At 44.7% G+C, this 22,399-nt stretch overlaps 1 protein-coding gene across 1 annotated transcript in view; it reads left to right on the forward strand.

Moving 5' to 3' along the window:
• Positions 1-500: 500 nt before the first annotated feature.
• kirrel3b (kirre like nephrin family adhesion molecule 3b) overlaps positions 501-22,399 on the forward strand; it is a 156,913-nt gene continuing 135,014 nt past the window's right edge. Inside the window, exon 1 of the mRNA XM_041940860.1 lies at positions 501-621. Coding sequence (XP_041796794.1) covers positions 501-621 — 121 coding nt within the window. The remainder of the gene's footprint in view (positions 622-22,399) is intronic.

Here is a 22,399-nt window from a genome sequence, read left to right on the forward strand (position 1 = left end):
AGGTGGAGGGAGAGAGGGAGGAGTCTAGCTGTGGAGCTCTATCCCCTCACTGTGTCTGCTACGTGAGTGGTAGAGCAAGAGAGAGGGAGAGAGAGCATGAGAGAGAAAGAGAAGGAGGTGGGGGGGCGTGAGTGAGGGCTGAAGAGACTGAGAATGGATGGGCAATGAGAAGCCGTGCGAGCGAGCGAGAGAGAGAAAGAGTGAGCGTGTGTGTTGTGTGTGCTCAGAGTCAGCAGCGGAGACACAGAAAGTCCACGAGCTCACATCAACAAGAGAGCGTGCGAGGCAGAGCTTACCACCGGCAACTCTGAAGAGTGCCACAGAGAGGAAGGAGACGCAGGGAGAGAGAGAGGGGAAGAGGAGCCAGCAGAAGACGAGAAGGACTGAAGACAGACTACCAGCCTTCCACTGGTAAAAGGAGACACCACTGAGGGACTGTAGCATCCGTCCCCCCCCCCCACACCCCCAGCAGCACAGAGGAGCACTGTCTCATCTCGTGCATGTGTTTGTGCCTGCCAACTTCAATTTCACACTCGCCCACTGTTTTCCGTAGGTTTTGCCCTCTCCACTCCCCAGTCATGATCCCCTGGGTCCTCCTGCTCCTGTGGATCTCCGGACACGGTAAGTTTTCCAGATTAACTTGCTTATTCATCACATCTCGCGTGCTTGTGATTGCTATGTGACTTGCTGGCTGGGGACTGTGTCTCTGAATTCATCTCGCTGTGATGGCTGAGCTTGTCCTACCATCTGTGTTTTTTCTTTTTTTTTGTTTTTTTTTTTGACTGCTTGTGATATAGCACTCCCATGTGCGCTGTTGTGTATGACGCAAACGAGAAAGGAGGAAATCAGAGGGAGAAGTGTCCTGGGGTTAAGGAGCTGCGAACAGTCGCAGCCTGCACTTTCTTTTCCATCAGTCGTTTGTCATTGCTCTCAGACCAGACAAGTTAAATACTTCCTATGCGGGCTTGGTATTCCTGTCACACACGCAGACACACACAAACAAAGCCCTCTAACCCCAGTCCAGTTCAGTCAAGCGTTCACTCCTGAGTCACATTGTTTTGAACTGACAGCCCTTCCCCATTGAGTCCAACCACGGGGGGTCTGCTCAAAAAGAAAAGCGAGAGAAAAAGTTAATGGTGAAGTGCTTCAGAAGACAGACTCATGAGTATTGCTTGGGAATTGCAGCCCTCTGGACAGTAGCTGCTGTTGTTATTTTTATTCCTAGACAGTCTGTTTGTGGACAGAATGAGGATGGATTAGTTGTTTCCCCAGCTTGCCACCAGGTGGTTGTCTTTGGAAAACAATAGAGGTGAGGAAAGTACAGCAGAACTCTACCTGTGTAGTGTCTGTGTGATGGTTTGGACCGGTGTGAGGGCAGAATCAGGCGGCGGACGTTTGTCAGCTCTTGGCGGCGTCCCCAGCCCACAGCGAGCGCCCCTGCTTTACGCTCCACAGGGTTTGGGTCAATGACACGGCCGCCATCTCTTTTCAAAGTTTGACCCCGTCTCGTTGAACTACATGCTAGGGAGGGTACTGACTGAATGAATGTGGGTATCTGTGCGTCTCTCTGTATATATTTGATATGTGCGTGTGTGTGTGAGTGTGTGTGTGTGCAGTTGTTTCCCAGAGGGAGATGTAAATTTGTGTGTGGAAAAACAGCACAGAAACGGCAAAATCCAGCCTTCTCCCATCTGAGATCTGAGATTGTCCACACGTTGCGTTTGAATTGACAGCTCCAATCCGGTAACACGCTGCAAACCCAGCGGCAGATAAATGAAGCTTCGTAAACAAGATCATTTTCTACAGCACTGAATTCAGCTGTTCCACGTGTTGATTTATAGCCTAAACAGAGAAAACAAAAGAAAAAAAAAAAAAAAAAACGCTCATCAAATACAGCAATTTGCTGCGATTGTACTTTTCTGCCGACTCATTTTTCATGCAGAAACGGGGAGAAAATAATGATATCAGGACAGGCTAATTTGAATCTGACTGGAGTGATGAAGCTTCTAATTCCCTCTCATCTCCCGCCCTTTAATGGGTGTAAATCCCCTTACCGCCTGTTTTCTTTATGACTGCGTACGACCTGGGACAACCACACGAGCGACGCGAGCCGACCCGGAGGGCGGAATGAGCCTCCAGGTCACAGGCTTTTGTTGCGGGGCAGTTATAGCACATCAGACGTGGCACTGTAGACGCTGTAACTGCTCCTGATGTTGCTGCTTGGCTGTGCTCTGTTCCCCTGATCTCATTGTCAATTCTTTCTGCACCATCTGTGCTTACCGTGATGCAGAAATACATGATCAGTCATTAGTCTCTTCTCCTCCACGATGTTAAGCATCTGCTAGGTTTTGTGTAGACAACTAACTTCTACTCCATCTCTATCTCTGCTGCCCTGCATTGTAGTTCCATTTCTTGCAAGTGTAAAGCATGAATAGCATCCTATAGCATCCTATCCTACTTGTATTAGACATTAAAACTGCAGAGGGGGTTTGATTTATTGACATGCAGCACACTTTATTTTGGACTTTGATTCTGTGACCATCACATTTTTTATTCGCATACCATCGCAGGCTTAGCCCCAGTTCTAGGAACAACCAGCGCCATATCTCAGATAGTACTAGCAGGAATGAGGCAATTGCTGCAACCGGAATGAGATGGGATTACTGTGCATTTCAGCACAGTTGGTTATTACCATAATATAAAATACTGCTTTTCCTGCCAGGTAAACAGGGGATAACAACCTACCTTCTCTATGCATGCCTCTGGGGAGAAAAAAAAAGTGCTTCCCCGTATCTTACTGTTGTTGTACAAATTACGGTTCTGTTTATGTGCCGAGCCACTGTCAGCAGAAAGCAGCGGAAAACAATCTCGTTTTTATGAAGAGGGGGGACAGAGGGGAGTTGTGGCCATAGCAGTCATACACTTAGCCGCAGATATCCTGCAAGAGGAGGGAGAAAGAAAGGGAGCGCAAAAACCGAGAGAATGAGCCAGAGAGGAGAGTGTGTCGGTATGCAGAGGCGCTGAGCAGTTTTTTTTCCCCTCAACTTTGACTAATAAATGGTCCAGAGCACGCCAGAGAGGGAGGATGAGGAGAAGGAAAGCTGTTCTCCGTCCTCATGGTGCTGTTGACTGTGCACATCTAGGGCACATTTTCTTTTGCTGTCACCTCTCCCGCCAGTGACAGACGACACAGCCCCAGTCAGGAGGATCTGGGAGACGGTCTCCAGGAACACACTCACCTTAGGCCAAACTTGTCCGGGACCTCGTCCATCTCCTCGCACCTCCTCCCCATCCCTATCTATAATCGCGTCCAACATCTCTCACATCCTTCACTTGGCTCTTGTTCTCTTGATTTCACTCTTCACCTTGCAGCGACACATTTCTCCCTCCCTGGCTAACCCCGCTCCTTCTGTTTTTTTTGTTTTTTTTTTTTTCTGTTTTTTTTTTTAATTCGTCTGCTGTGAGATGCAGTGTGATTGAGAGCCCCAGCCTCTGTCGGGGAAAGGGGTGAAATATGTGAGAGCATGATGTCCCGGTGGAGGAGGGGCAGTTTAAGAATAGTCTTGTACTGGATGTGCCAGGCTCTGAAGGAAATGTGCTCGAGAAAAATCAAACATCCTCAGTGTTACGTGTATGGGCACTGTCCCCCCCTCACCCCCTGCCTCTCCTCCTCTGAGTCTCTCTCTGTCTCTTTATCTCTGTTTTACTCTGAATGACACCTTGTGAAATTACTGGGTTTTTGGTCCACTTTCTCAGGGAAATTAAATGTTGTTTTGGGGCTACCCTCGACTTAAGGTTTGCCCACTAGGGGCAGTGCTGCTGCACAGGAATGAATCTCAATCTTCTTAAAAATCTCCTGCCCCTTCCCTCCCCCCAATCGCCTTCATTATCTCCCACCCGCTCATATATCTCGTGTCAGAAGTCCCGATTTCAGCACCCAGCCAGACTAAGCTGTTTCTTAGTCCTGGAAAGCATGTCTTAGTACCCCCAACAGCCCCTATTTCATTTACTGCTGTCTATTAACTGCTGTCTGACGACTCTAAATCCGCTTTTCATGGGCGGCAGGCTTTGATACATATTTCTCAACCAAAGTATAATTAAATGTCTTTCCAATGTCATGTCTGGATGTGTGGATTTTTTTATAGACGGAGAAATCATTCTCCCTTCTCCAAAGAGGAAAAAGGAGAGAAAGAAATACAGCCCATTACATTTCACAACACTACTCAAACAGAAATACCAATTTTCAGCCTCATAATTATGAATAGTTATTTGTAAGCAAGACACACTGCTGCCTAATGCACGGATTATGACCATAATAACTCAGAGATAATTAATTGATTCATCCCCATTCTATCGGAATGCTAAAACCAATATACATTTTTCTTACATGTTGTCAGAGGCGTCGCCGTTCCAGCAGTCGTATTTTAAACACAAGTAACATGACTAACAAGCCCAGAGTGGAGACTGAATTGGTTGTGAGCTTTGTGTGTGTTCTGATGGGAGTCTGGTACCTTACAATTAATATGCCTGATAAGAAACACAGATGTGTCCTTGTCCTGCTTGTGTGACTTACCCAGTCACCGTACGTGACAGTTGGCTTGAGTAATGCTAACCCTGTCTGGACTCCAAACAGAGTGAGTGACAGATGATGTCATCAGTTCATAATGGCGCCCAGTGGCATGCAGTTTGTTTTCTTGTTTGTGCTGCATGTCCCATCAAGGCTAGCCGGCTTAAGTCACCTCAGCCGCTGTGACCCCTGCTCATTTCTGTGCCACGATAGATTAAGACCACTGTAATCCCTCCGAGCTGAGTGCCCTGTTGGATATTTATGGTAATAAGCAAACATATGAATAAATAATCTAAGAGGCTGCCGCTGGACAGCTGGAACTTGTAAGTCCCAATGTTTGGCAGTGGTTGTGGCGTTAATGAGAGATGCAATTTCCAAGAAAAATCGGTTTTGGCGAAGACTTATATTTGGTTAATACCCTGTAAGAAAAGAGGGAGAGACGGGGATAGTTTTAAAGCGATAGGCATGTATTATGGAAAAACACAGTGTTGTAAGTGTTCCCGCTGTAGGCAGTACCATAATAAAAATGCAGAATGGAAGTAAGTACAGTATATCCAGTGGCTGCAGTTTGGATGAAAGCCTCATTTCGAGTCTGCTAGGATTCAGGTCAGCCAGGGAAGGGAATATGATTAGTTTGGAGTGTTCTTGGAAAACCAGGCAATGATCTGCTTCCTCTCCTGCAGTCCGTCAACAAAATCAAGCTGTTTACTGTTGGGCTTCATTATCCATCCAGAAGACTCTCCTCCCAGCCCCAACAGTTTTCTTTAGCACCAACCAATCAACCCCCAAGCTCCTCATCTCCTCTCTCTCTCGATCCGAGACTTTGCTGCTGGATCTCATTCCTCAGGGATGAATTTATCCAGATTGGAGCACTCAGCAAAAGGGCATTATCCCGGATTACATGTCTATTGGGCGGCAGTGTTAAGTAATTCAACCAGATGCTGTTGTGACCAGTAGGTCACCTGTGAAGGCAGGGTTAGCATCTGCACGTCTTCATTCAGCTCTTTGCGGTCGCATCTCCATCCATCTGAGAGGTCATCCTTGGAAGACAGGAAGATAGTCGGAGTTTGGTGATTTTTAAAAAGGACTAAACATAAGAATGCAGGCAAATGTGGCAAAGTCTGCGGAAGCCCTCGCTAGCCCCAGTCAGGATTTTATTTGGTGACAGATTATGGGATGGATTAATGGCTTCTAAATTGCAGTTTAATGCACAGGCAACAACAGGCTATGTAAGCAACTAAAGGCAGGTCTTTAGGTCCATGTGTTTTCAGTTGTGGGCGTGCTGTAAGTAGAGTAGTGGTGGACCACGCTGTGTTATTTTTCCTTGGAGAGGACAAAGCATTGGCACAGCAGGGCTAAAAGAAAAATGTTGGTGTTTTTAGCTCGACTGTGCCTCTCCTCTGCTAATCCTGTCTCTACCTAGCAGAGGTTTTTGATAGATATTTTTTAAACTTGCTTCAGGGATCTGTGATTGCTTGTAAAACACAGGTGGGTTCAAACAATGTAACAATACAAAGTTTGTTCCTTTCTTGTCAGAACTCTGCTTTGTAAATCTGAGGCATTATTATCAAGACATCCGCACACTTAAATGTTCATTTTGTCTCACATTCTCTGTTAACATATCTTTAAAAAAAACGACAAAAAACAAAGAACATTCTCAACAGATGGATGGGTGAATACAGTATTACCTGTTGCAGGGTTTATACTGTATGCAAACATTTAGCTGAGACAAGACCTGCGTGCCATATATATATATATATATATATATATATATATATATATATATATATGTCCATAAATGCAGAGTTGTGCTTCTGTTAAAGTTGACACCACAGAGCGTGACTCAACATCTGTCATGATGATGGTGAACAAAACAAGAACACACGGTTACGTGGGTGAAAATGTAAAATGTGTGGACAAAAGAATGATGAATCTGTTATTTGTTGCCATTATGCAAATAACATATTATCCTTTAGTTACTTTCTGTGCATTTACAAAGTTATATTTGTGTTTGTCCGGTTAATGGAGCAAAACTTTGTTTAGATAAGGCTAAAACCTTGAAGCTATCAGTTCTAATGTCTGTGAGAAAGATCATTACATTCATTTGTATGCCGGAGTGAAACAGCACATTTAGGCCGGTTGGAGACGCTCTCCATGCTCTAATGGCAAATCTCGATCAAGGTGGTTGGATCACACCTATTAGCTTGTCATTACCAAATGACAAGGTAAATGCGATGGCATTTTCGCTGCATAGCAACAACAATGAGGTGCAACTACATGTTCCGTCATCTCTGCTGTAGTTTGTGTGTGCAGAAAGTTACAGATTGCAACTTTAAGATGATTTGGTGGATGAAAATTAGGTTTTGTTAATGATACAAAAAGCTTTAATTGTTCAGTATTAATTTATTGAATATGTGCTTCACCCGTAAAATTGAATCGTTGAAGGTTAACGTTAAATTTGTACATGTTGCATATGCATGTATACCATACCTTAGTTTGAAATACGGCTACTTATGTATGTAAGGCTCGTGCATGTTCAGTATTGTACATGCAACCTACGCAGAGAGCTTTTGTGACCTACAAAAACCTGTGCCTCGTGCCAGGCAGACTAATTTGTAGGTTCATGTATAAATTGAGCGTGTTAGCCTGAAACTACCTTTCCCATTTTTCTTTCCGTTTATGCTATCTGTGCCGATGTGTAGAGCAGTGCAGTATGCAGTTCTGCCACCTGTGTCCTGTTATGTGTCCAGCCACTGCGCAAACATTTGTGAGTAAACCAGCCAGCCAATGCATCGACATGATTGTGAAAGGCTGTGTTAGGAAGGGGCCTAGTAGATGCATGTGGCGCTTCAGCACAGGAGGCACTTGAGGAATTGGGTTGCTGATCTGATAACGACTTCCTGGTGTTTGGCGGGAAGTTTCTGGGACAGCTCAATATTACACCTGGGTGAACTCACCCCCACCCCCTCAGCCCTCCATCTCTCTTTCTCTGCTTCTCACTGTATCAACATTTTCATGCAAAAGAATCGCAACAAAAGCTTTTCACACTGCGCACTTCACATGCATTCTGTGTGTGCATGTATGCATGCAGTGTGCGTGGCGTCTGTGCATTTGCCTCCGCGCCACGACAATTACAGCTGCGAGCCTTGAATGGCAATATAAATGCAAATCAGCCTTTTAACTTGGACAAGCAGAATCTAGGGAGGGAGAAGCTCCTCACCTGTGGATGATGTGGATGTGTCTCTGTCTGCCATTACAACTGCTGCGCATGTTTTTAAATAGACAGTGGTGTTATATGGCATGTACAGTACTTCCATTTGGAAGCAAACCTTGGGGCCGTCCATGCGTCTGGACGCCATTCTAACGTCCACTCTTGGGAACACTTGTAAAACACCATGGTGTGGGACAGTCACGTGTAGCGATGTGCCTCTGGCATTACCTCTCTATTTGTATGCTTCCATTTTAGTAGCTACATCCAAATTGTGCTCAGCGGTGCTTAATGGAAGGGCTCGGTAGCTTCTATTTAATAAACAGATAGGATAAGCGTTCCCTCTATGGTACCAGACACCAATGGTGAGAGGCATGGCTTTTTGAAAGGCTATTTGATTTAGCTCCGATACCAAAAGATATTTTATTCAGCAGAGCACATCAGACACAATATCAGCATAAACTTGTTCTTGATCCAAGCCAAAACTTTTGAAAGATGCCAAGGGGGGATACGCAGCTTTGAGAATGAAAAATATCCAATGCTGTCACCCTCCCCCAACACTCCCATACACTGTGTAGATGTGCCTTTTTTTTGTTGTTGTTTTTTCTTTTTTTTTTTCACCAGATGCCAAATGAGGCTTCGAGCCACCTGCCTGCCCCACTAAGACAATTAAGCAAATGGGAAGAAAGGACCATTCACTAGTGGGGTTCGCAATGTTAGCATCGGAGCCAGAAACTGCCCCGCATGCCACCCCTCCCCCACAAAAAACTCTTTGAGCACCACTAATGTTGGCAGCAAGCCAACTTCGTTCCTATTTGTGTATTTGTTTAGGGAAATCCAGGAGCGCTCGACAGCAGTCTTAAGAAGCCTGTGACACGGGATGCTTGGTTTGCATGGCGATAGAAATTCCCTCTATTGGTCTCCAGACAAATTCAGTGTGAGGCCTGTGGCTCTGTGTCATTGTAGTTGTTTACAAGGCAAAGCTTCATCTGGCGCCATCCTACAGAAAGACATGCGGTGAAAGACGCACACAGACACGCACACACACACACACACACACATTCCATACCCTCACTTGCATCACCAAACAGCAATCTGCCAGAGCACAATAACATGTATGTGAGCACTGAGGGCTGAACAGTATTGGTGTGCTCTGTAGCATGCTATAAATAAAGTTTTGTATTGATCCTCAAACATTAATATATCCTGATCTAAGAAAATGGCCGTATTGATTGTAAGCCAGCGCTTTTGATGTTTCCTTAATATGGTGCCACTGGGACTCACCCTACCCACTGTAATACGTGGCCTATTTTTATATGCCATAATACTGTGGTGTCACATGCACGACTCGCTAAAGGCAATCCCAAGATATACAGTATAGTGTTTGACTGCGCCTCTGCCACGTCTCACCTTTCAGTGCCTCAGCGCCTCTTCTATCTCAAGTCCTTTCTTTATTGGCTGGGCTCCTCGAGTGGATGTCAGAAACATGATAAAGTAAACAAAGTGAATTAAAGCATAATTAATTTTTCAGAGGACACTCCAGTATTCACTTTACAGATTCAGAAATTGAAGAGCTCTTGTCGCACTCTCTGATTTTTATTTTATTTTATCAAGTGCAATTTAATATTGTGGAGGCTGGCCCGGGCACTGAAAAAATGCTAATGCACACCAGGGAGTTTAAATGATTTGCTTTCCTTTCAAATCTGTTGGCAGGGGTTTCAATCTGGCTGGCGTCCTGGGGGAATTCACAGTGGTCATTGCTCAATCCCTGGGGGACATTAGTGCAAATCACAAAGGAGCACAGAAGTCATTTCAGTTTTCCACTTTCCTTTGGCCACTGCCCAATGCTAAATGGCAGAGGACTGGCTCACAATACTGGGCAGGGCAATCCCCCTGCCTCCTTCCGTCTCTAACCTTTTAAACCTGATTTAATCAAATCAAAATACCACAGCGTAGACCCATTCGAGGCAACCTGAAGACAGACAGTTGAGGAGGAACCAGAGGGCCTTGGGGTGAACCAAGGGCAAGGCCATCCATTACTTCCTGTGCAACGAAGAGCGCAGGGACACAGAAAATGCCTGCGGTGCACGATGATGAACAGACTCCACATCAGAGATTGGATTAGAGCGGCAAGAGAGAGAAACCTAAAAGCCACGCGCAGTTTATTGAAGCCTTATCGAAAGCGATAATGTTACGAGAGAAAGGCACACGTAATGACGAGGATGAGTGGACAGCGCCCTGTAAAGAACTAACATCAGGCGAGATGGGTATGGTGGATAGGCAGGTCCACCATGGTCAACTCATCTTCTTTTAAGAGCAGGAAGTAGGACCAGTGGATAGTTACTATAAAATGGACTGTCAATTGCTGGCACCCTGGTTTCCCTGCAGTGTCATCATCACAGGTGTATCTAGTTCAGAGAGGCTCAGTGCTCAGGTCCACTGCAATTTAGGTCCCATTTCATAACTGATACCCATGAGGCGTTTTGGGGAAAATGGGAGCAGCGTTATTGCCGAGACAGTCTCCCCGAAGGCTTGGTTTCAGGTTTGTGATATATGAAATCTATGTTTGACCGTACAGTCTTTATATCTATGTCTGTACGCATCTATATGTAAAGTTATTTTTCCAAGGGGCAATGTGGAGTGCATTGGTCACCGCTGATGCACACAGGAAACAGAGAAAGAAGTACGATGAAAATAGACTGTGCATCTGAGGGATTTCATGGGCTCGTTGGGGGGAAGGCAAAGTAGCATTTAGGTAAAAGTCCTGTTCTCATTTTTTCGGGATGACTAGAGGATTTTCTTCCTGCTGGAAGGCAATGTTATCTAATAGTAGACGGATGATGGTAATGACAACACAATGCCTCCCAAGGTAAACAAATATATCTGGCGCCTGGGAAAGGAAGTGAGAGGAGAAGAAAGAACAGCAATGAAAGAAAAAGAAATCTCGGAGGGAGAGCATTCTTGTCACAAATTAAAACATATCTGCGTCTTGCAGCCCTAATCCTTAATGCCAGTGTATTTGTTGTCTGAGTAGAGTATTTGAGCGTATGTGCAAACAAGCGCCAAATGTGATTATTCCTCGCTTTCGTTGTATGCTAATTTTATTACTTCACATTGTTTGCCTATCTTACTCTAAACAGCTTTGGTTCAAACTACTTGACAATGGGCTTTCAAAGGACGCCATGCTGTTTGTTTTCTGCAGAGTTGTAGAGGAACATGAGAGATTTATATTATTATTTTAATATAAATTTTAAAGAAAAACCCGTGTGTGACTTTTAGCTTATGCTTCACTGTGATCTGGTATGGGAAAAGTCAATGTCTCTGTCCCAATCATGTGTGACACCGGCACAGCAGGGCATTAAAAATGCAGAAGGGCATCTAAAGATGATCGTGGCAGCACACAGTGGGATGTTCAGGAGTGTCACCAATCCCCCCCCATCACCTCCAGTTCGCGGCCCCCAAACTTTCCCCAGGTTATGAGCATGAATTATTAACACGGCTTTCATTTAAAAATGCAATTTGCTCAGGCCCAGCTGTACAAACTCTAACACGGCCTCTTTTGAAACATGGAGAAGCTATCTCATAAATTTATGTTGAATCTCCTGCAGCCCAAAGAGTCTCCTCCAGATGGGTGCGCTCCACACTGAGTGGAGAGTTAATGGCTTGGAGTTGACTGTCAGTCCTTATCTGCAAGCTCTCTGTAACTGTTTCATGCTTTGATATTTTTCCTCAGTTTTTTTTTTTTTTTTTTCTCGCCTTGAGATGTGCAGAATCAGTTAATGGATTAATTAAATACACTATATGATACCTCGGATCTAATTCATTTAGTTAAAAATCTAGCAAATCTGTCCACTCCGATTTCTAATATAGCGAGAAAAGGCGGCTATAAGTTAATCAGTACCTGAAGCATTTTTCTAATACAGAAATAGTGATCTTTCATTAGCTGAAGGACAATCCTTAAAAGAGCCTTGTGTGGGACTGCAGATTGCCATTGTTGTTGTTTACTCCAAAGCAGACAGACTTTTAGCTTCTCCCTCAGCTCTGATCCTTTTGATCATCACCTCCATATTGGATATAAAATGGAGAATGAACAGCTCTGCAACACAAGTGACTTTCAGAGTTCTGTGACTCTTTGAAGGCTGCCAAACAAGTGTCTTTCATCTCAAAAACCAGCAGCCGTCTTGCACAAAAGGAGAACAGGACAAAATGAGAGAGAAAGGCAGTATCCAGGGCTCGCGAATGAAAAAGTGAAGATTGTGGGGTCTCTTTGTGATCGCATTTCCTCTAAGGCCTCCTGTGAGGGAAATGACATGTACTTCATACAGCAGTGATAGTCGGGCATCTGTCAAACATCCTGAGCCTAAAAAGGGTGAGGACAAAGTCAATTTAGCAGGCCAAGCAGATTATTTGCTTCCTGAAAAGCCATGCTAATTCCCTCCATCGTTAATGAGGTGACAAACCAAAAATGTGTTGATGCATGAATGGGCCGCAACAGGTAATGAATGAATCGCACAGACATACTGACGCCACTGAAATGTCTCTAATTTGATCCATTTCCCTTTTTCGCCAAGAGCCATTATAGCTTTCTTCTCTGTCGATATACAAGTGTTTTTCATGCTTTGAAGATTCCCGTATTGTTGGGCTGCTCACGCATGACATCCATTCAGGTCGATCTGAACAGCAGAGATCCTGACCGTTTGTATGGAGGGCAGAACAAATGGCTGAATTAGTAAGTTTTGTTGTGGAGCAGCGCGTAATGGACAAAAAAAGAAAAGAGGCTCATACTTCCAGAATCTGTTATCCTTGAATTAATGATGGAACAGGAGCAGTAGCGTTCCCCCACTGAGACATGAACCAGATTTCAACCCAGAGCTCCCTGGAGGTGAGGGCCGGCATCTCTCTGACAGGACATCTGGTCCCTGAGCATGGCCACCAGGGGGTCGATGTCGCCACCTTAATTGTAATGTCTCCCTCTTCCTCCCCGTAAAAAACTAGGGCAGCTCTCCATAAAAGGAGAAGAGGAAGGGGGGGGACACTATTTGCTGGGCCGTGTCGGCATGCCACATCATTTAAGCTGACAGCTCTAATAAATTACAGCAACAGATCGCTGTGAACAAACAAAGCTTAATGGAAATAAAGTGAGAATTATCAGCCAAGAAATAAAAGGAAAAAAAAAAGAATTACATTAGTGCAAAGACGGCGGATGAAAGGATGTCAGGCCCGCATAACACAGGCATTAAATGGGCAAATTGCCACTTTGAGAGATAGGAAATGTTTTGTTTTCATCATTGCTTCTGTTGAAAATGGAGAATAATGAAAATCCCTGAGCAGACCTAACACATGTCCTTTATCTGACTCCTCAAAATCTTCTATTGCTTTTCTCTTCCCTCTCTCATTGTTTTGCCTTCCAGAAAAAAAAAAAAAGTCTGCAGATTGTTTTGCTCTGTAGGACCCTTGCTCCATCAATCCATCCAGGCCAGAGAAAGCCTGGAAGCCTATGTCGTTAAAATGCTTAGGCATGTGGAAGGGCACGACAAGAGATGGGAGGAGGAGGGCGAAATGGTATGTCAGGGGAAACATTTGTCAGGTGCTCTCAGTATGAAGGCTGTCCATCTAGAGACCCCTGAAACAAAAGCAGGTCAGAGACGGTCCAATTCGACCACCCCGACATTGCGACTTCGTCTTGGAGGAAAAGAAAAAATGAGCCAAATGCATAGAGAAGTACAACCAGCCGAAATGTCAAACACAAAAAGAGCCCCAAAATACGCCTCAATCCCATCAGAACAAGAACTGCCAGGTGCACGGTGAGTGTTGTTACACTTAATTTGAAAGAATGAAAGCTCCCAGCTTGGGAAAGTGAACACACTGCCTCTGAGAAAAGAAAGGGATCGGAGCCTGAGTCGAGGCTGAGTCATATCCATCCGGTGGAACGCGGGTAAAGCTAATTGAAGCGGTCCTTGGTGAGGTTAGTAATGTGGCACCGTGGAGAGTAAAGGTCAATCACGGAGCAACTTTAATTTCTTTTCTGTCTGCCACTTCTATGAGAAAATCTTTTTCTGGGCTTTTGTTTTCATTCACTGATGTTCGAGTCCCCTGTGACATGAGATACAGGCTTCCTATAACTAGTCTATTTTGTATGTACATGGGAGGAGTTTAAATTCATTGCATCCTTTTTTTTTGGCTTGTTTTTTATTTTATTTATTTATTTTTTTTGGAAAAGCTGTCCTCAGCTTTGTTAGCAATGATATCTAGCCTTTTCAGGAAAGGCTTTCTTTCTGTCTACGTTTAATCAGGTCCCTAAAGATGACAGACTGAGGTAGTGAGATAGCCATTTGGCTTTTCCAGAAAACAGAAATCTTTTTCAGTTTTCAGTTGGAGTGGAGTGGTTAAAGATGCCACAGGGATGCTGTTGTGTTGCTGAATTAAATAGTGAAGCATCTGAGCCCTGCGGGGAGGTCCTTAACCACGCGGGCTGAAGTTTCTCGAGCCCACTTTGTTAGCCAGAATGCATTGGACCCGGGCCAAGGTTAGCCAGCACCATGGATGTAGAATTCCATTGCTTTTATAATGAGCTTTGAAAAACAACTCAAGAGGTCAGACACCACGAGGCTCAGATGAAAACTAATTGAGAATGTCACTCAACAACAATAAACCAATAAGCGGAACTGCTTCCTCTTTATGCATGGGAGCAGTTTGAGTAAGCACTTAAAGTGGAATGAGGAGGGTAATAGGGGAGAGGGGTGTGAGGCATAATATGTGTGCCGGGGGGATACTGTGTGTCCTGCTTTCCAGCTGCATTTTATGTGTATTTATGTCCTCACATATTCCCGTCCCTGCATGTACCTGTGTGTGCGTCTGCGCATGCCTCGGCATGTTCTCCGCAGAGTGTGTGCACTTAGTCTTCGTGTGTGCGCCCGTGCGTGAGTGTGAAGAGACCACGGAGGGGCCGTCCAACGGAGAGCACTGCATTTCGAAAGGTGCCAGAATGAGTTTGTCACAGGAAGCGTAAACTTGAGGAGAAAGGGGACTGTGCAGAGAGAGAGAGAGACTTTCCCCAGGCGCCCAGAGTCTGTCAGACTGATTAAGTCACACGGCCAGAGTGAGAGTTGGGAAACTGAACCGGAGCATGCTAGGGGAGCGTTGTATGACAGCACAGAAATAAAGAAATAAATAGCAACATGTAAGTATTAACATGACTTCATGTCACATGTGCACTTACTTATACCTGACCCTAGAGACTCATGCTGGGACGCCGCACACCAGCCTGCATCCCATCATCCCACCCTGCAGCATCCTCACCCTCCGGCGACATAAAGCAGGTCAGGGGCATCTTAAAGTTCGCGAAATGCAACATGACAGGACAACTCTAACATATGCCTGTGTGACAGTGGAGCAAACAGATGACTGATGGCAGAGCGTCGTATCTTAAGGGGGAAGATGGAAAACACAGTATAAGGGATCCTGGCTTTATCTCGCTCTCCTTTACTGCACTTCTGCTTGTTCCCTCTCAGACACACGCGAGACAGAGAGCTGTGAGTTTTGGCTTGAGAATGTATGGATCTATACTTGTCTCTGAAACATGAACACATACAAAACATCAGCCTACTCGCGGGCCCGGCCTGTCCGTCACCGCTGCTGTGTGTCAGAAATGCCAAGAACCTTTGAACCCTCTAGAAAGAATGGCCGTCTACCATGCCGCGCGGCCCTATCATCCACCAGACTAACTGATGAGCTCTTGGTCTTTGTTCGGAGGACCCTGGCTGCTCTGAAGTGCCCTACTTGGTCTGTATCGCTCTCGATCTGTCTCTCTCTGCCACACTGAGGAGCACCGCAGACTTGTTGGTATATAGCAGAAGGGCAGCATCATTAACAATACTGAAGGCTACCCACATAGAAAACTTTTGGCATGAAATGGAAATGAGACGAGAAGTAGAGAATTGCTTCCAGTAATGCTCTCAGTAAAGCCAGGTACACGGTTGATGTTGCTCACTAGCTGGAAATGTAAAAAAGGCTGCCATGTCAACTTTGCCCTCCCACGACTGGCCACCCCCATACTGAAATTAACATCACTCGTCCTCTCCTCCACAGGCTCTACAGTCCCACTGCCGTGCCAAAGCACAATCTATAGCACCTCTAGCATCAAATGCTAATTGCCCAGCATTCAGCGAGAAAAAAGGGCTCGCTGAATTAAGAGTCATTTAGCGAGAGACTGAGTTCAGCACAGCACTGCGATGCCTACGAGCTAATGTCTCTGCAGTCTTGCATAGAGCTCTAAACGTGTAGTGCCGAGTGAAAACGCACTCTCTCCACATTATAATGCAGATTCAAACCTGTGCTTAGCTTCCCGAGTAATTACTGTGGCAGAACAAAACAGCGCAGTTAATAGGTTCAAAGTAGTCCATCAAGAAGAAACAAGAAAACTATCTTTTTGAGAAAATATGGCTTTTGTCTATGTTCAGGGCCCAAAATCAATGTGTACTAAACAACACTTTGGTCTTTGCACATATTTTAATTTGTCAGACAAGAACTTGATTCGGCTGTGTTTCTTTCAAAGGGAATTGAAACAAATAGATTTCTCAGTGCCGAGGAGCACTGCAGGAAGTATTTTTCCCCTCTTACACTGGTGCAAACAATGGGGGCAGTGTGCGCCTTTGATCAAGGGCATGTCTATGTTGATGACAATGAGAAATCTGCAGGCTGTCCCAAGAGTGTTGTAACCCTACCTTCAAAGTACACTTGTTTTTCCTTCCCAACATCCTCTTTTCTGCAGCTGTCTTCACCGCGCTGACTGAATCTTTTATTCGTCGAGATCAGTCGGCAACACCAACAAAGCGTCACGGAACCGAAACTGCTGATTGTGAAGTTTGATGCCTTTTCGGTCCAGCACGCGGTGCAAATTGACAAAAAATAAACAAGTGAATAAATGATTTATGAAGTTTTCTTCCACGCTCTTTAAAAAGTTAATTATTCATCCCTAAAGTAGTGCTATAGCTTCATTCCTGCAAAGCGGTCACTGAGTCTACATGTGTCATTTTGAATATTTCACAGTGAGCGTGTTTATGTGCGGGTGTGTTTTTGGTGGAAACGTGATCAGTGTGAGAGGCCGGTTCCTCTTTCTGGACGATCCCCAGTTGTCTTCGGGCTATCCACTCGCACGTCATTGTGCCCTCTGTCTGAGCCGTATCAGCAAGACGGGCGTAAAGACCAATCCTCTATGACTGGGACCGGCCCCAGCGCTGTCGCCGGGTCAAGGTCTGGGCCGGCGACACCAGCTGGGTCCCACTGCCACTTGCAATACATGCTTGGATAGCATCATACAGCCGCAGACAGCATGTGGGGGTCATAGTGATAGACGCTTGAAGACCACTGTGATGGTATCACAGAGCTCTCTGGTTCCTCTGTCTGTGTGACTTTGTACTTAATTGGAAATCACCTCTAAGTGACAATAGCCTGATCACTCTAATTAGGCAGATTATGTGTATCGGTGTACTTGTCTTACAATTGAGCTTTGTGTTTTTAACATATAGAGGCTTAATTAGGAACCTTTCCAATGTACCTGCCTTAAATAAGGCTTTAATTAAGCCTCGCAAGCTCTAAGAGGTTGCAAATGAGTAGATCTTAGAGTATAAGGATATAGGTCTTTGCACACTCAGCCTTGACACGGGAGGCAAATATGATCGCGCACAAGATGTTTATTGCACTCCGGAAGGACAAATTGTCTTCACAAGAAAAAAAAAAACAAAAAATCGAACATCCTTAACACTTACCCACACACCTTTAGGAATGAGAGGAAGTGATCATTAAAAGCTCCAGTTTGTTTACGAGAGACAGTAAATCGGAGCTCCTGTTGGATGGATCGAAGAAAGAAAAATTGGCGGTTGGACAGAGGAAATCAAAATGGTTTTCCCCGCTTAGGACACGAATGTGCTCGACATATCCGATGGAAAAAAAAAAGGTAGTTGTTGACGTATGATGTGTTGCTTTGGATGAACAGACAAAAGAACTTGCTGGAAAAAAAAAATAGTCTTTTAGGCAGAGTTAGCATCACCTGGAGTCGAAGTCCACTTATGGCAATTACTTACTCACACTTCAATTAAATTCCCAATTATGATACTTGACGATTTAATGTAGCCTGTTAAAATATGGTCCTGAAAAACCTTTGACAGGAACTGTACGCTATATTTACATGTTCAGTCTCACTGTCAGCTGGTCAATAAAACAATAAAACACGGCAGCATAATGAAAAGAATATGCCAACTGAGCCAGACAGGGAGCCACAGAGCCAGCTCCACTCTTTAATCCAGGCACCCCTTTTTCTTTAACTTCTCCTTGCAGAGTGCTCTGAACCAGCTGCGAAATTGAATTTTCCACCCCTGTGTGTACGTGAACCAGCCAAGCACTGCATTGTCAGAGTACTCAATTAGCTCCCAAGGCGGAAGCCAAAATGTTTTCCAACAGCAAATGTATTCTTCACAGGGCAAGCTCTCATTAGCATAATGCTTCTATTCCTATATACGTAGCACGGAGTGCCTTCCCAAGGTTGAAAACAAAACCGGCAAAAACACCCTGAAGCTTTAATATCAGTGTCCCTCCATGCCTTATCGTATCATACTTAAGGGTAGTGTAGCATTCAGTGAAGAGAAATGTTAACCTCTGCTGAAAATGTCTCATTAACATTAGTAAATACCCTTCCTGGTGTGTGTAGCACGCAGCGAAGACATCCTGCAAAGACCCGCATTCCTTCCATTCCTTCTCTGCTGAGGGTTTTATCTGAATTCGCATGATTGAGAGACTCCGCTCCTCCGAGTCTCTTATAACTCAAACAGATGTTGAAACGCGCCCGTCCCATTTTATCACTGGAAAAGCCGCGAGTGCAGGATGCAGGTCCTGCAAATCTAGGCAACAAAAGAGATTCGAGCCTGTAAGACCTTACAGTGCTTACTGAGAGTTGGTGTAAGTTTGCGGAAAATGAATCGTGTTGTTTACTGAATATGCTGACATTGAAACAGTTGGCTGAAGCATTAGAAATAATCTGCAGTGACAAGTAGCTAAACAGTTCTCTGACAAAGTGACATTGAAGTCACACAAGTATAAGAACTTTTTTTTTTTCCCCAGCTGAATGGCTGAAAGGAGGCAATAGAAAAGAAAAAAAAAACACTTCCAGACAAAAGCAAGTCTGTAGGAGACATTCTGTAGCTATTGCAACTATTCTTGGAATCCTTGCACTCACTTTTGTTTGACTAATGTGGCAGTGAAACAGTGGCTGTAGCACAGGCAGCCATAGAGTCAGGGGGCTGTAATCTTGCTTGCCAGTGCCCTATAGTGTCCAGTCACTCATTATTAAGGTGCCACCGACTCCAAATTTAGAGCTCCTGTGTTTGTCACCTGCCCTGGGCCTTGTATATCAGCCCTGACACACACATACACACACACACCCATAACAGCTCCCATCGCACAGGCAGGGCACAGACATCAAGTGGGATGCGGGGGTTTTTGTTAATGGTTTGTGGTGGTGGGATTCTCGCTCACACTCCACGCTGGTGTAAATTTGCCAAGGGCCTTTCTCGGAGAGGACCCTGTCGCAGAGATTGGGCAGATATCAAAAGTGAGACGAAGTGTCACTCTGCAAAAGCAGCTTAATGTAAGCGGGGCTGCAGGCGAGGCAAGGTGACGTGGTTAATGGTGTTTCGTGCGATTTTTCTAATTCTCCCTTTTTTAATTGACCCTTATCTTTCACTGACAATTTTCACCTAATTATTTAAACGCATTTGAAGGGAATCTAATAAGAAGCCTGCCAGTGGTTATAAAATGAATCATCTGTTTTATTTTTCTTGCATGTATGATGGCTGATGAAATTATCTGGTGCGCGTACCACGAGAAGCGTGGAATAGACTGAAACAAACATTTTTAACCAGTTAAATTGATTTACTTTATGGTCCTGTAGCTATTCAATCTGGAGATAAAGTAATTAGAGGCGAGAAAGGATAAAAAAAAAATGGAATGGAACTGGCTGCTTTGGTCCTCCATGGAAATCAGGGTTGCAAGAACATACATTAACTCAAAGACGTTAACCATTGCTGTTGTCCTGTGTTTGTATCCCTGAAGGCTACAGTGTTGATTGTCTGTGTACACACAAACACGTGTGATCGAGTGTGTGTGTGTAGGTGTCTTTCAAAGTGGGCGCTTGTGTCTGCTGCAAAGCGTCTGAGTTAACCTTCCCAAGGCTTTTAACGGAGCACTCAGATTAGTGCGCCCTCCATAAGGCAGAGACAGCACCAGGATTAACCTTGTTTTAAATGTGCCGTTTGAGAAAGATTGGTTGACCTCACTGTGACCTAGGCTTTGGACAAACCATCACACTTGATAGAAACTGGCTGTTAATGGACTTCGCAGTGCCAAGAAACACCCTGACGACATATGCTCATGTTTGAGATTAATATCGTTTGCCTTCCAACACTCACTACTTGCTATAGCTTCAAATTAATTTCCTTCTTTGGCAAGTCGTTTTGGCCCCTGTCCCTTGGCAGACCTTCTCTGGAGCAGATTTTTTTTTTTTTTTTTTTTTTTTTTTCTCAGAATGACTATGATCTAATTTTGTGATTTGCTCTGATCTCACCTGCCTCAGCCAGGAACAGACTAAATCTCTATAGCCGGGGGTGTCAACAGTTTCTGCGCCGCTTATGTCAAGGCTTTTCTATCCCGTGTCAAAAAGTGACGTATAGTGGCATAAACAAGACCAGCAATACAAGTAAATCCAATCAGGACGCCGGGGTCGTCTAATGTTTCATAAAGTGGCCATAAATTATGACGTTTGGACTGAAGACGGTCCTCTGCAGGTCAGGAGGGAAACAGGAGCACTGCAGGAACAGGGGAAGAGGTACCTTTAATCCTCCCCATTAACAGAGTCCATTGCCTGGGATTGGGGCAGTTGGATTCTCTGTCTGAGATGAGCTGCACTTCCTGAGAAAATGAAACAGGATGATGGAGATCAGTGACAATACCGGCTGGATAATCATGCCCAAATCACAGCAATCTGCTCTCAATCTCCACCCCGATCTACACGCACTACCGTCAATCCCTCCCCACCAAATCCCTAAATCCCGACAATCTGTAGCACTCAGCTTAGAACCTCTGTTAATCCACGTAGGAAGCCCACATTACTGGACAGGAAGGTACGAGATCCCCTCGGACCCTTCCTCCCTCTAGAAACCAAATTTTGCCCTCTGCGTCCTATTTGTATACTCTGCATCACTGATCATCGCTGTTTGATGGCCTCCTCTTAAAGCGAGCGGGCGTAAACTCATTTTTATGGTCGTATCTGCGCCGCTGAATGAACTGCAGGCAGAAACAACAAAGCACGCAGAGTTAGTTTTAGTCTTGAGCGTCTATTTCCTCAACAACAACTGGAATATTAATTGAAATACCAGCAATGCAGGGTGGAAATGCAAAACGAGAGGACTTACTGATTACAAGGAGATGTCTTGACAGCAAGCCTGCTGTGGGTGGAATATGTTTATGTAAAGATGTGTGTTTTTTGGATGGTGTGATTCAAATACATATTGCCACCAGAGGGAAGGGAATGCAGTGCATTGCTACAGGGTGATCTACTTTTTTTACCAGCAACACACAAAGTGCAACCAATAACATTGTGCCAAAGAGCGAATGTGTTGCTTGTGCGCTGCTGGAAACAAAGAGTCCTAGCCTTGTGGCTAAAGGGCAATTTCAGGAACCTGAATTGGCTCACTGTTGAGTTCGATAGGATGAGAAATCTTGATAAATGAAATGTACCTTGACTTTTCCTGATGAATCCACTGGGCTGCAAACCTCAGCCCCAGCGTCTGTTATTGCCTGGATTCCCACTGTTCGTGATAGGTGTGACCACCAGAGAGGTCAACAAGCAATGATTTTCTCTTGAGCATCGACTCGATGTCGGATGGCAAACAACGCACCACTCAGGAGTGAATACAATATAGGAGAATTAAGCAGTTTCTCCTTGACACAGAGCATGTATAACCAAGAAGAAACAGCTTTCTTTGAACAGTATCAGTAAGAAATAAAGGGGGAAAAACACTTGTTTTGTGTTTCTCGGTTATTGTGACAAATACAATTTTAATCTCTGCAATTTGACACTTGTTTATGCCAGCCGTTCTTGTTTATGCTTTTCGTTAGGCTAATGCTTCTGTTTTCTGGGGTAAGCCTGTGCTCGTGGAACAGTCGGCCGACTGCAGCATTGTGTAGCTTTATCTTCCCTCCCGCGACCATGTGAAGGTCTTTCTGGTCGTATACATGCCACAGCGAGGGAAGGATTTCTTCCACCGCTCACACTATATCTTCCATCAAAGGAACATTGAGCCACATGGAAAATGAGCTCTTTCCACATCCTTAATCCTGTCACTTTCAGATGGAGGGGGGGCAGTCTTTGTTTACCATGCCATAAACTTTAAAGATCTGTTTTGCGTACACGTTCAGGATCATCTCGTGTGTCTAGAGATTCCTGGAGTTGTTTTGAAAGGCTGTCACATGTCCGTTTTCACTCCAAATGAGAGACATTATCTTGCTACAGCCTTTAAAAAAAGAAGTTGAGTAAAAATATTGATTTTAAAACAACTTCGAATACATTATGG

This window comes from Chelmon rostratus, chromosome 7 (assembly GCF_017976325.1).
Source record: "Chelmon rostratus isolate fCheRos1 chromosome 7, fCheRos1.pri, whole genome shotgun sequence".
Taxonomy (NCBI): Eukaryota; Metazoa; Chordata; class Actinopteri; order Chaetodontiformes; family Chaetodontidae; genus Chelmon; species Chelmon rostratus.